A 12,948-nucleotide genomic window follows, 5' to 3' on the forward strand; every position below is an offset into this window, starting at 1 on the left:
GATGTTTTCAGTGTTCTTCACATTATGTTTTTTCCCTGAAAAGGTCCATTTGAATTTGACTTCCTTGGACCTGACGCAGTTACTTGAATCCAGTGTTACTCTGTGTTGTAAGTGTTGAGGCACCACTCAACAAGCTTGCTCAGGTGAACAAGAGAAGGTACTGACTCTTGTTATCTGGCCTGAAGATGCACTGAGAATTTCACATGTTCAGAACGAAGCTTCACAGAAGCGAATCAAGTTGAGTCCCATTTCCACTAATCTCCTGAAAGCAAGCAAAGGCCTCCTGTTCCAGCTGAGCTACATTTCACATGTTAATTGTACTTTGCGCTCGCCTCTACTGCATGAGGCCTAGTGTGAACAGCCCACAAAGTCATCGTTATAAAGGTATTAGCGCTCAGTCAGTCGCCTCCCAACTGTCCCTTTTTTAGAGTGTGTTCCTGTCTGTGTGCCAGTCGACTAAGAGCTGCCTCCCCTGGCTCGTCAACACAGCCCATCTACTGGAGCTGTGGCCCCAGCATGCCAGCTAGAAGAGATCACCTAAGGGGCCCGCCCGCCTGTTTTTACAGTGATCATGCCTCACATTGTCCTGCCTAGTGAGCAGCATGAATGAACACTGGCTCTCGCTATCTCTCCCTTTCCATCTTTGTCTATCTATCCCTCTCTTCCCACCAAATCTGCTGGTGTTATGGATGACTCATGGCAGTGAGTGCCGTCAGCTCCCTCTGTGCTGTACTGGGTTGGGTAGGGTTGGTGGTGGGGAGGAGTGGGCTGCCTGTGTATGGCTGTCGTGGAGGATAATCAGACTGCATTGTGTAATGACAGAGTCCAGGCTGTGGCCATAAGTCTTACTCGCTGTGCGTAGTAACAGTTGTTTTACATTCTCTCGATTCTTCACTCTCCCTCCCCACCCGTGGACATAGTGACACACTCACACCGTCACACACACCGTCACACACACAAAGGCAATAGGTCAGTCCCTCCTGTCTGATATTCATCAGGTGTGTGTGTGTGTGTGTGTGTGTGTGTGTGTGTGTGTGTGTGTGTGTGTGTGTGTGTGTGTGTGTGTGTGTGTGTGTGTGTGTGTGTGTGTGTGTGTGTGAAATAGTGAGAGATTAATGGTTTAGTCTAGGAGTGTCTCACTCTCACAGCTATGTGGAAGCAGCTAGGGATCCACATTAAAAACCCACCCACATACACACAGTGTTGCTAAGGCGATGGCTGTATTTTCTCTCAGCCTATTAAAAGACTGGAGGAAATGTCAATGAAGGATTGTGACTAGTGTAGCAGGGCTGAGGGGAGGGGACTCACTACATATGTCTACAACATGCAATTAGACGATGAGGAACTGACATTTATCACGCATAGTCTACCCCCCTACCCCCATAGTCTACCCCCCTACCCCAATAGTGTACCCCCCTACCCCCATAGTCTACCCCCCTACCCCCATAGTCTACCCCCATAGTCTACCCCCCTACCCCCATAGTCTACCCCCCTACCCCCATATTCTACCCCCTTACCCCCATAGTCTACCCCCTTACCCCCATAGTCTAACCCCTTACCCCCATAGTCTACCCCCCCATCCTCGTTACTAGTTTCACCTGGTGAGATTGAGGGGCGTGCAGTGAAAACTCAGAGGGGGATATTATGGGAATGAAAAGGAATTTCTTTTCTGCTCTCTCTTTCCACTTGGAATGTTCCCCCTGCACTCTGACATGCTGTGGAGGGGATGGAGAGCAACACACATGCGTAGGCACACACACACACACACACACACACACACACACACACACAACCTTGTCTTTTAGGACCAGTCAATGTTGTCAGTACAAATTGTAACCATTTTAAGGCAACAGCTTGGACTGAAACTCCTGAATCTGCTGTTGAGTAATTCTACTCCTGATGACCAAGGCTATTCTTTCTATTTCTGTTACATTATTTAGTCAGTTCCAAAAAATGTAGTGCATTCATGGTATTTATTTCTTACACTGGGACTGACAGTGCTAACAAGACCACAAAGTGCTCCAATGCTCCTGCTAGAAACGATCCTGGCTACAGATCGCTATGTTGTCTAGCCAACTCTTATAACGATCTGCCACGGACTGTTGTCATGCCAGACATGTTTGCTAGACCACATACAGATGGGACCAGACTATTGATGAACCGTTTCACGAAGCAAATTAATTCCTTATTGATGACATCGTCACTCGGGTGTCTTAAGTTGTATACACGTCGAAGCGGAGGGAGAGGGCACGATGTGTCCGTGATTACCCTGCTGGCGTCAGCCTTGATACTGCATCTCCCATATATTTAACAGCAGAGGCCAGGTGCTGTTGGTCCTACTTCTAGACGAGTGGAACACCTCCACCTGACTGGGACTCTACTAAGACCTGTGTGTCACCACTGTTTTATGTCAATGTGAACTCTAGTGTTGTTGTGTTTCCATCAGGAGTGGGACTCTAAAGACTTGTGGTGAGCAGAATTAACAACCTCTGCATCAACACTGTTGCTTTGTGAGAAGGTGTTAAAGTTCACAGACATGGTTTGTTATGTAAACGCCATTGAAGAGCACCAGTGGCCCGGCATTGGCCCAAGTCAGAGCAGGTCCACCCGGAGCCATGGTCCAGTGAGACAGGCGTGCCGGCCCGCGTAGATAGAAAAATACAAGTCTGAGCCTTTTGGGTTAAACACTAGGGTATATCTCAGATAGAAACCCAACATTATGTTAAGGCTCTGAAACCCAACACCTCCACCTACAATGGGCCTCTAACAGTTTGAGGACCAGCAGGCTTCTGGCACCTCAATCATCACTGAGTTTTCAGCAGTGGCATTTCTCACCGCTTCCCTTCTGCTCTTCTACTATATGCTGAGAGGAATGTAGAGTGTTGTCTGCTCCAGGTTTGTAGGTGGTGAACCGGAGGAGTGTATAAACTACCTCTGTGGATGTTTGCTGAGCAAACAATCGTGCCACATTCTGTGATCTGTTGAAGGAAGAGCTCTTGAAATGGAACAGTCCACTATCTGCACACAAGACAGAATCACAAACATCAAGTATTGCTGTTTGAGATTTGAATAACTTTTATTTAACAACTTAATAAACCTTTTCACAGAAGTTAAGCTGCTTTTAAATTGTTGTCCCATCTCTAGCTAGCAGTACTCTGGTGTCAGGCTAACCTTGAGCTTCTGCTCCTCCTCACTCCTGTGTGATTGACACTAGCCGGGGGCCACCTGAGAGGGGCTGGTTGTAAGGCAAAGTGGGGACTAGTACTGTACTGGCATTCTCACTCTGCTGCACTGAATGTCCATGTGGGGAGGTGTGCTGTCCTGCTGCACACTCCAGCTGCGGTGTGTATGCGTTTGCACTTTCTGGGTTTGGGAAATATCTTGGCAACCAGCCGTTGGTGGATCAAAGCGTTCTAGGCTCGCCCCAGTGGTGTTTGTCTACAATCTACAGTGCATTGGGAAAGTGCTCAGACCTTTTCCATGTTACATTACATTCTTATTCTAAAATGGATTAACATTTTTTCCCCTCATCAATCTACACACAATACCCCATGATGGCAATGCAAAAACAGGTTTAGATTTGTTTGCAAATTTATCAAGAAAATTGTATAAATTAAATATCACATTTAGATAAGTATTCAGACCCTTTACTCAGTACTTTGTTGAAGCACCTTTGGCAGCGATTACAGCCTTGACTCTTCTTGGGTATGACACTACAAGCTTGGCACATCTGTATTTGGGTTGATTCTACCATTCTTCTCTGCAGATTCTCTCAAGCTCTGTCAGGTTGGATGGGGAGCATTGCTGCACACTATTTTCAGGTCTTTCCAGAGATGTTCCATTGGCTTCAAGTCCGGGCTCTGGCTGGGCCACTCAAGGACATTCAGAGACTTGTCCGGAAGACACTCCTGCGTTGTCTTGGCTGTTTGCTTAGGGTCGTTGTTATCTTTCCCTCGAGCCTGACTAGTCTCTTAGTCCCTGCCACTGAAAAACATCCCCACAGAATGATGCTGCCACCACCATGCTTCACCGTAGGGATGGTGCCAGGTTTCCTCAGACCAGAGAATCTTGTTTCTCAGTAAAAGGCTGTCGTGCCTTTTACTGAGGAGTGGCTTCCGTCTGGCCACTCTACCATAAAGCCCGGATTTGGTGGAGTGCTGCAGAGATGGTTGTCCTTCTGGAAGTTTCTTCCATCTCAACAGAGGAAATCTGGAGCTGTGTCAGAGTGACCATTGAGTTCTTCCCTGATCAAGACCCTTGTTCCCCGATTGCCAGACAGCCAGCTCTAGGAAGAGAGTTGGTGGTTCAAAACTTTCTCCATTTAAACATGATGGAGTCCATTGTGTTCTTGGGGACCATCAATGCCGCAGACATTTTTTGGTACTCTTCCCCAGATCTGTGCGTCGACACAGTCCTGTCTTGAAGCTCTATGGACAATTCCTTCGAACTCCTGGCTTGGTTTTTGCTCTGACATGAACTGTCAACTGTGGGATCTTATGTAGACAGGTGTGTGCCTTTCCAAATCATGTCCAATCAATTGAATTTACGACAGGTAAAAACATCTCAAGGATGATCAATGGAAACAGGATGCACCTGAGCTCAATTTCGAGTCTCATAGCAAAGGGTCTGAATACTTATGCAAATAAGGTATTTCTGTTTTTATTTGTAATACATTTGCAAACAATTCTAAAAACCTGTTTTCGCTTTGTCATTACAGGGTATTGTGTGTAGACTGATGAGGGAAAAAAATATTAATTTTAGAATAAGGCTGTAATGTAGAAAAATGTGGAAAAAGGGAAGGAGTCTGAATACTTTCCAAATGCACTGTATGCGTCGGTGTGTCCCGTAGGAGTCCTCACTCAGACTCTACTGGAATTTCTGCGTCCAGTTGAAGTCTTCAGCCCTAACTTTGAACCAGACCCTCCCCTACATCCTTTCCCATCCCCTAATGCCTTACAGATGGACTGACTGGCTGGAAGAAGGCTCTTGTTTCCCCTCACTGACATGTGGTTGACATGTAATCATGTCAGGCAGAATGCTGAACTGACACATCCATATTGTGTTGGTTCACTGTGGAGATGATAAATCCCCCTGGCGTGTTTCATGAGACCCTCTCCAGGTAAATGAGCCCTCATTAGATGACTGAGGTACTCTGACTACTTATCTGACTGTTTCTAGGTAGCGTCTAGTAGGGTTGTACAGCCTCCCTGTGTTTATTTCTGGATGCTACTACGCCCTTGCCATCTCTGTCTGCAGTGGGCAGTAAATCTGCCCCAGTGTTGAGTGTTCTGTGGACGGGTTGGAGCCGGATGTGCCTGTCTCTCATCACTGCTCCATGAACAGCCCCCCAGCCCTCAACCCTGGTCCTCTCATCCAGCCACAGGAACCACATAGATGTGGTCCCCAGCATCCTCTGTGAGTCAGAGCAGACACCATGGAAATTCCATTCTCTTCTGTCTTCGGGCCTCAGAGCTGAGTCAAAGCCCAAAACAAACATGTTCTATCGAAATCTACTAAGAGCCTACAACATTAGTTGTGGGGGAAAAACACTGTCCTTCGTGTTTCTTTGTCTTACTTTGTTTTGTTTAGATTTTACAGGGTTTGTCCTCTTTTTTTCAGCTTGGAAACGGGCCTCTGCCCAGACTATGAGTGTAGAGCCTAGTTCAGCCTCTTATTAAAGCCAACAATAGCCATGGCATTAAAACTGCGGACAGATACCTATGCCAACATTCCTGTTTGTTAAATCCTAACCACTGCATGCAAGTACACAATTTAGAGATCAGGATTTCCTCTGCTCTCTCTGTGGCCATGTGGAAAATACACAGCCACGGACCAAGGCCTCTCTTTGGTGTTGCGCCTACAGGGGACAGAGGAAGCGGTGGAGGGAGTGATGTCTGTCTGCTGACGAACCGCCATGGGGTCTGTTCATTCGACTGTGTTGAAGAAAATAATGATTTGGAGCCTTTTACAAACCTAAATATTGGAGTGTTCCTTCAAAAAGTATTTGCCTTCCTGTACTTAGCAATAACAATCAGAGCGGTGATCCATTTGCCATCTATTCTTTGGTAGGGATATAGAAGGCAGGTGCTGTATTGCATAAGCAGGCCTAGCTAGTCCCTGGAGCGCCTCTCACAGCTCTGTTGGCTCTGACGTCAAGAGGAGCTAACTGCCTGCTCTCTCACAGCTCTGCTGGAGGCGCTAGCTGCCTGCTCTCTCACAGCTCTGCTGGAGGCGCTAGCTGCCTGCTCTCTCACAGCTCTGCTGTAAGCGCTAGCTGCCTGCTCTCTCACAGCTCTGCTGGAGGCGCTAGCTGCCTGCTCTCTCACAGCTGTGCTGGAGGCGCTAGCTGCCTGCTCTCTCACAGCTCTGCTGGAGGCGCTAGCTGCCTGCTCTCTCACAGCCAAGCTCTTTGATGTTATATTTTGATAGAGACCTTAGCATTAATGAAGGGAGAGAAACCCTCTGCTATACCTGTTCCAATTCCACCGGCTCAACGTTACAGCTTCATGTGTGTGTTTATACACGTCTAAATGTGGTGTGTGTGTGTCCTGTACTGTACTGTACTGTACTGTACTGGCGTGTGTGTGTGTGTGTGTGTATAAGGGGATGGTGTTAGTGGTACTCAGAGTGGAGTACTCTACTACCTTGTCCTTCAGAGAGCCCAGAGGCAGCTGTATAGGTGTACTGAGAGGAACTAATGGGGAGAAGAGAGGCTCTGAATGGAATCAGGACCTTAATGAGGGAGTCTGGGTCTACTCAACTTAGCATTAAGGCAACACGATACGAGAGAGAGAGACAGGCCACTGTCCTTTCGCTTTGTTTTCCTACACAGCTAGCGACACATCTACTAGGTAGGCAGGACTCCACAACAACCTCCATTGAGAAGCTAGCTTCTTTTCTTTACAGCCATTCTTCCTATTCCCATTAGCTTCACAGTGATGTGAAGAGCCTTTTGGGGTCTCTCAGTCTCTGTGTTATGACAACAGTAAGCCGTGGTACACTAACACGCATTACTCAACCCATATGTGTTTGGGAGGGTGGTCAGCCAATGGCAGCCATTGCTTAGATGACTGTGCAGATTTTGGGGTGAAAGAAGTGAAAATTAAGGGGTAATGAGCAACCTCTGATCCGACCGCTGATTTTTATGGGTAAGGGCAGTCCACCACCAATGCCATGTTGCTGCCTCAAGCTCACTCGGAGGGCTGAGAATGCACTAGAAGGCATGTTCCCCCTGCCTTGGACACTTGGTTTGGGGTTGGATTCCTCTGGGTTTCAGTTTCCTGTGGTGGGAAAGTGGTGGTGGATCGGAGCCAAAGGCCTTAGTTAGGTTCCAGATTCTCTCTGGTGGTTTAGAAGAGAGCACTATACTTTATTACACGACTCCTACAAGAGTCCCGTGAAACAAGGAAACCGGTGGAAATGTGGAACAAGGGAATCTTGTAATAAGAGCTTGGTTATCAAATGTATTTGAGTACTGATTAGAGCAGTAGCCCATGAATAAATTAGTGTTTTATTTCCATTGTTCTTCTCCATTCATTTGCATTGTATATTATGCCCTAGTTCGTGGTCGCCGTGAGAGTATAACTGATTTTGACCATGTCCTTTACTATTCCATGTCACCATTATGTGTTATTCACCAGTTATTTTCTACTGAAGACTGTAGGATTTCTATTGTTGTCCATTAGGAGCTGTCGTGTGTGTGTGTGTGTGTGTGTGTGTGTGTGTGTGTGTGTGTGTGTGTGTGTGTGTGTGTGTGTGTGTGTGTGTGTGTGTGTGTGTGTGTGTGTGTGTGTGTGTGTGTGTGTGTGTGTGTGTGTGTGTGTGTGTGTGTGTGTGTGTGTGACTAGGACGCTGGCTGTGTATTGGGATAAGTGGGTTCATGTCTCTTGGCAGGTTATCAGTACTCTGTCACTACAGACAGACTACAGCAGGCAGGCAGATATAGAACTGCCGGGCGAAAGCAATTCAGGTCTGAAGATAGTCAGGGTAGCTAATGGAAAGTAAAAATGGAATGATGATTTTCTCAGATGAAAGAGCATAGATCACCTTCTAGCGCCGCCACGAATATAATGCGCTTTAGTTACAATACTGTTTTTTTTAAATAAAAAAAACAACAATCTGTGAGTGGTCTTAAAGAGTAATTGGTGCTGAGACTCAGGTTCCCTGTTGTTGACAAAGGAATTTGCTTGTTGCAATTACCTTTTAATGGACAGCCAGTAACCACAGCTGTTATGTCTGTGCCTACCCTGCTTTCATGGGTCATCGTGTCGTAGATAGAGTGATGCTTGTCTCAGTGAGCAAGAGGTTGCTTTGTGTTTATAGCTGTTTTCCTTTGAAGTGAGAGGCTGTGACCTTCATGGCTATGTCTGTTTGGCAGGGCATAGTTCATTTGTTATACTGCTATATGCTGATGGGTGCTGACAGTGAGGTGTGGGTTGGTTTCTCCCTTGCAGAGGGAGTGAGATGACAAAGGTACTGCTGAGTAAGAGACCCTCCCTCTTCCATTCCAAAGCATCCGCTTCCCACATCAAGTCTGGGAGCTCTGCGCCTCCCTCTAGGGCCTGTTCGTGTTTCGCCAGCTTTGCAATTCCTCTTATTCTCTTCTTTTCTACCTTCGAGAGCAATTCCACAAAGTCTCAGGTCTCTCTGCCATCCCCGGTCTGACTAGAGATCAATAATCAGGAAACGACCGCTAGATGAAATTGAGTCTGATGTATCACGCTGCGGAGAGGAGATGCATGTTTCAAGCCTCTTTCAAAGACAAAAGTGGAAAACAGGCTTTCCCCTGCATGGTTTAATGTTGTCGACAACACTCCCTTCTCCCATGCTGACACTCACCTGAGAGAGGTTATGTGGCGGTTCTCTTCCCCAGGGCCTCTACCCTCTCTCTTTTTCGCTCTCTCTTTCTCACTATTTTTCTCCTCCTGTCTTTCTTTCTCTTTGCCTCTCTCTCTTCACATTCTGCCCCTCTCTCTCCTGTCTGTCTCCTCCTGTTGGAGTAGTTGCTATGGAGTGGGAGGGAGGGTGAAGGATGTTGGTGAATAATTTACTGCCTGACAGGGCCTTGGCCTAATTGTTTTGTTCTGCTGGTCGGTAACAGAGTTGGCCAAGTCTCAAATGACACCCACTACTGCAGCCTATATAGTGCATTAGTTGTGACCAGAGCCCTTGTGGGGATGCAGGAGTGTGGTGGTGTGTGTAGTTACCAAGACTCTGTTAAATACTAGGCCTAGGCTGAATGGTTTCCCTTCTGCAGGTGAACTGCCCATGTATTTTTTTATTTTTTATTTCACCTTTATTTAACCAGGTAGGCTAGTTGAGAACAAGTTCTCATTTGCAACTGCGACCTGGCCAAGATAAAGCATAGCAGTGTGAACAGACAACACAGAGTTACACATGGAGTAAACAATTGCACACTCACCCTGATATGCTCTCTATATATACTAAAGTATGTGGACACCCCTTCAAATTAGTGGATTCGGCTATTTCAGCCACAGCCGTTGCTGGCTGGTGTATAAAATCTCAGCACATAGCCTTGCAATCTCCATAGACAAACATTGGCAGTAGAATGGTCTTAGTGAAGAGCTCAGGGACTTAAAATGTGGCACTGTCATAGGGTGTCACCTTTCCAACAAGTCAGTTTGTCAAATTTCTGCCCTACTAGAGCTTCTCTGGTCAACTGTAAGTGCTGTTGTTATGGTGAAGTGAAAACGCCTAGGAGCAACAGCAGTGGTAGGCCACACAAGCTCACAGAACGCGACTGCTGAAACGCGTAAAAATTGACTGTCCTCGGTTGCAACACTCACTACCAAACTACCTTTGGAGCAACGTCAACACAAGAACTGTTCGTCAGGATCTTCATGAAATGGGTTGTCATGGCCGAGCAGCCGCACACAAGCCTAAGATCAACATGCGCAATGCCAAGCATCGGTTGGAGTGGTGTAAAGATCGCCGCCATTGGACTCTGGAGCAGTACAAACGCGTTCTCTGGAGTGATTAATCACACTTCGTCATCTGGCAGTCCGATGGACTAATCTGGGTTTAGTGGGTGCCAGGAAAATGCTACCTGTCCCAATGCATAGTGTCAACTACCAACTATAAAGTTTGGTGGAGGATAAATAATGGTCTGGGGCAGTTTTTCATGGTTTGGACTAGGCCCCTTAGTTCCAGTGAAGAGACTTCTTAATGCTACAGCATACAATGACATTCTAGACGATTCTGTACTTCCAACTTTGGGGAAACAGTCCATTTCCTGTTTCAGAATGACAATGCCCCCGTTCACAAAGCGAGGTCCATACAGAAAGGGTTTGTCGATTGGTGTGGAAGAACTTGACTGGTCTGGAACCTGACCTCAACCCCATGTAACACCTTCGGAATGAATTGTAACGCCGACTGCGAGCCAGGCCCAATTGCCCAATATCAGTGCCCGACCTCACTAATGCTCTTGTGACTGAATGGAAGCAAGTCCCCGCAGCAATGTTCCAACATCTAGTGGACAGCCTTCCCAGAAGAGCTGTTATAGCAGCAAAGGGGGACCAACTCCATATTAATGCCCATGATTTTGGAATGAGATGTTTGACTAGCAGGTGTCCACATACTTTTGGTCCTTGTAGTGTATCTTAATGGATAGTTGACACCCCCTTAGACCATTCTCCTTTTAATCATGTCAGATCCCATCATGTAAACGATTCCCTTTAATACCATTATCCTCTCAGACACCCACTCTTCCAGTTCCTGACTTTCAGGAGACCACAAATGTTGTTGTACTGGACAGGCTTGATTAACTCTGATCAACTGTTTGGGCTAGAAACCAATGTCCCCTTGTGTACTGCTGTTTAACGTGTGCCCCCCTGTTTCTCTCTCGTCTCTACAGTGAACAGAGTATCTGTCAGGCGCGGGCCGCTGTCATGGTGTATGACGATGCCAATAAGAAATGGGTTCCAGCCGGCGGCTCCACGGGCTTCAGCAGAGTGCACATATACCACCACACGGGCAACAACGCCTTCCGGGTGGTGGGACGCAAAATACAGGACCATCAGGTGAGTCAGTGGGGACAGCACAGGACTGGATGATTTGAGGAGTATGTAGTGCTTGAGAAGACAATAGAAATACTTTAGAAGTTGTCATTTGTTTGAAGTGGGACCAGGATTTCACGTGGCTGAACCCTGCGCTGGTCGGAGTTCTTTACGTTATTCCGTCTCTGACGTGTTTCATTTGGGGTAGTAGCCTGGCAGCCATCTTGCTTGTCTCAGTGTCTCTCAGGAATGATCCAGCTCTGTAATTGGAAACAGATAGGAGAGCTCTGCTGCTCCACTAGTCACCGTCACATCACAGCCGTGACTGGACTGCTAGAGCCAAGCTCTCACAAACATACACCTGTCAGTGTGTCTGTCTCTTGTCCAAGAGTAAAGCCCATGGTCAGCTAAAGAGTCAATAGACAACAACAGCAATATAGATCCATGCCAGAGAGGAAACGTTAGTCTCCTGTATTCCTCTCCTCTCTCTGACTGGTTTACTGCTTTTACTCTGTACGATATGATCTGGCCAGGCAGCCAGAGATACACATCTGCATTTAATGAAGGGAACATTTATGTGGAAAATGAGTGGATGGCCTGTTTTTAGGAAAAATAGGATACATATTTGGAGAAGCAAGACACTAGGTGCTGCTGAATTGTTTCCACGGTACCAGACTACACCTCTCCGATTGGATTAGTGTTGGCGCTGATTGTTGTCTGTTTGGTGTTTGTTTGGTATTTGGTAGCCCTCTGTGTGTGTTGCTAGCTTACACAATGCAGCTGACCCTTGCCCAAACCCATCTCCTGGGGTTTTAACTGAATTCCCCTCTAAATTCAGTTATGTCAGCGGGAACTGTTGTTTTCCCTCTTTGTCGCCTGTTATTCTCATTACAAACATATGGGTTTCCCTTAGAGTGGTTTCCCTTAAATAGACTTAAAGGAAGCCATGATGGGCTGCTTTCAGCATTGAGAGTGAATAGGTTTTAGTAGAGGTTTATTATACTGCCTGGGTTGGGACTGAACAGATGGTTAGCTTGGTCTGATGGATCCTGCGTGTGTCCTGTAAGAGTTAACTCTACATGTCTGGGAGTATCTCTCTGTCAGTGCATCAGACTGTTGGGATTTAGTAGATTTCACTGTAACGGTGCTAGCGGATAAACTTGCACAGAGAGCACTTCTGCCAGTCCATTAGTTGGGGGATGATCACTATAGGATCCAGTCTGTTGCATCCCAGAACATCAGTGCTGTTTCCCAGGGCCTTGTTGCCATGCAGGAAGAGTGTTTGTGGAGATGGCTGAGTGCAGTACTAGTGTAGTCCACTGAGGCACTGTCTACATCCAGAGCCGCTGCGGGCCAGGGGCCTTTTCTGCAGTAGCAGATCCTGTTAAAAACTCCTGTCTCAGGAGAGGCCAATGGAGAGATGGAGCAGCGTAGGACAGGTCAGACGAGTGGAGAATATAGGCACTGTTTGTTGGCCGGTTAACTCTAAAAGCATATTTTTGTTCTGGGTCTAGTATCCTTGTTTATTAGGATTATCTTACTATCCCAGAAGCATTATGAACTCCCTCTCACTGTCAACTGTGTTTATTTTCAGCAAACCTAACGTGTAAATAAATATTTGTATGAACATAACAAGATTCAACAACTGAGACATAAACTGAACAAGTTCCACAGACATTTGACTAACAGAAATTGAATAATGTGTCCCTAAGCAAAGGAGGGGGGTCAAAATCAAAAGTAACAGTCAGTATCTGGTGTGGCCACCAGCTGCATTAAGTACTGCAGTGCATCTCTTCCTCATGGACTGCACCAGATTTGCCAGTTCTCGCTGTGAGATGTTACCCCACTCTTCCACCAAGGTACCTGCAAGTTCCCAGACATTTCTGGGGGGAATGGCCCTTGCCCTCACCCAGGTCCCAGATGTGCTCAATGT

At 46.7% G+C, this 12,948-nt stretch overlaps 1 protein-coding gene across 7 annotated transcripts in view; it reads left to right on the forward strand.

The window, feature by feature from the left end:
- The window catches only part of LOC139407170 (protein enabled homolog), a 158,625-nt gene that overhangs the window by 75,219 nt on the left and 70,458 nt on the right, over positions 1–12,948 (forward strand). For all 7 annotated transcript variants that reach the window (XM_071150695.1, XM_071150690.1, XM_071150693.1 and 4 more), the window contains exon 2: positions 10,874–11,039. In XM_071150695.1, the coding sequence (XP_071006796.1) occupies positions 10,874–11,039 (166 nt within the window). The remainder of the gene's footprint in view (positions 1–10,873; positions 11,040–12,948) is intronic.

The sequence above is a fragment of the Oncorhynchus clarkii genome, chromosome 4 (assembly GCF_045791955.1).
Source record: "Oncorhynchus clarkii lewisi isolate Uvic-CL-2024 chromosome 4, UVic_Ocla_1.0, whole genome shotgun sequence".
Lineage (NCBI taxonomy): Eukaryota > Metazoa > Chordata > Actinopteri > Salmoniformes > Salmonidae > Oncorhynchus > Oncorhynchus clarkii.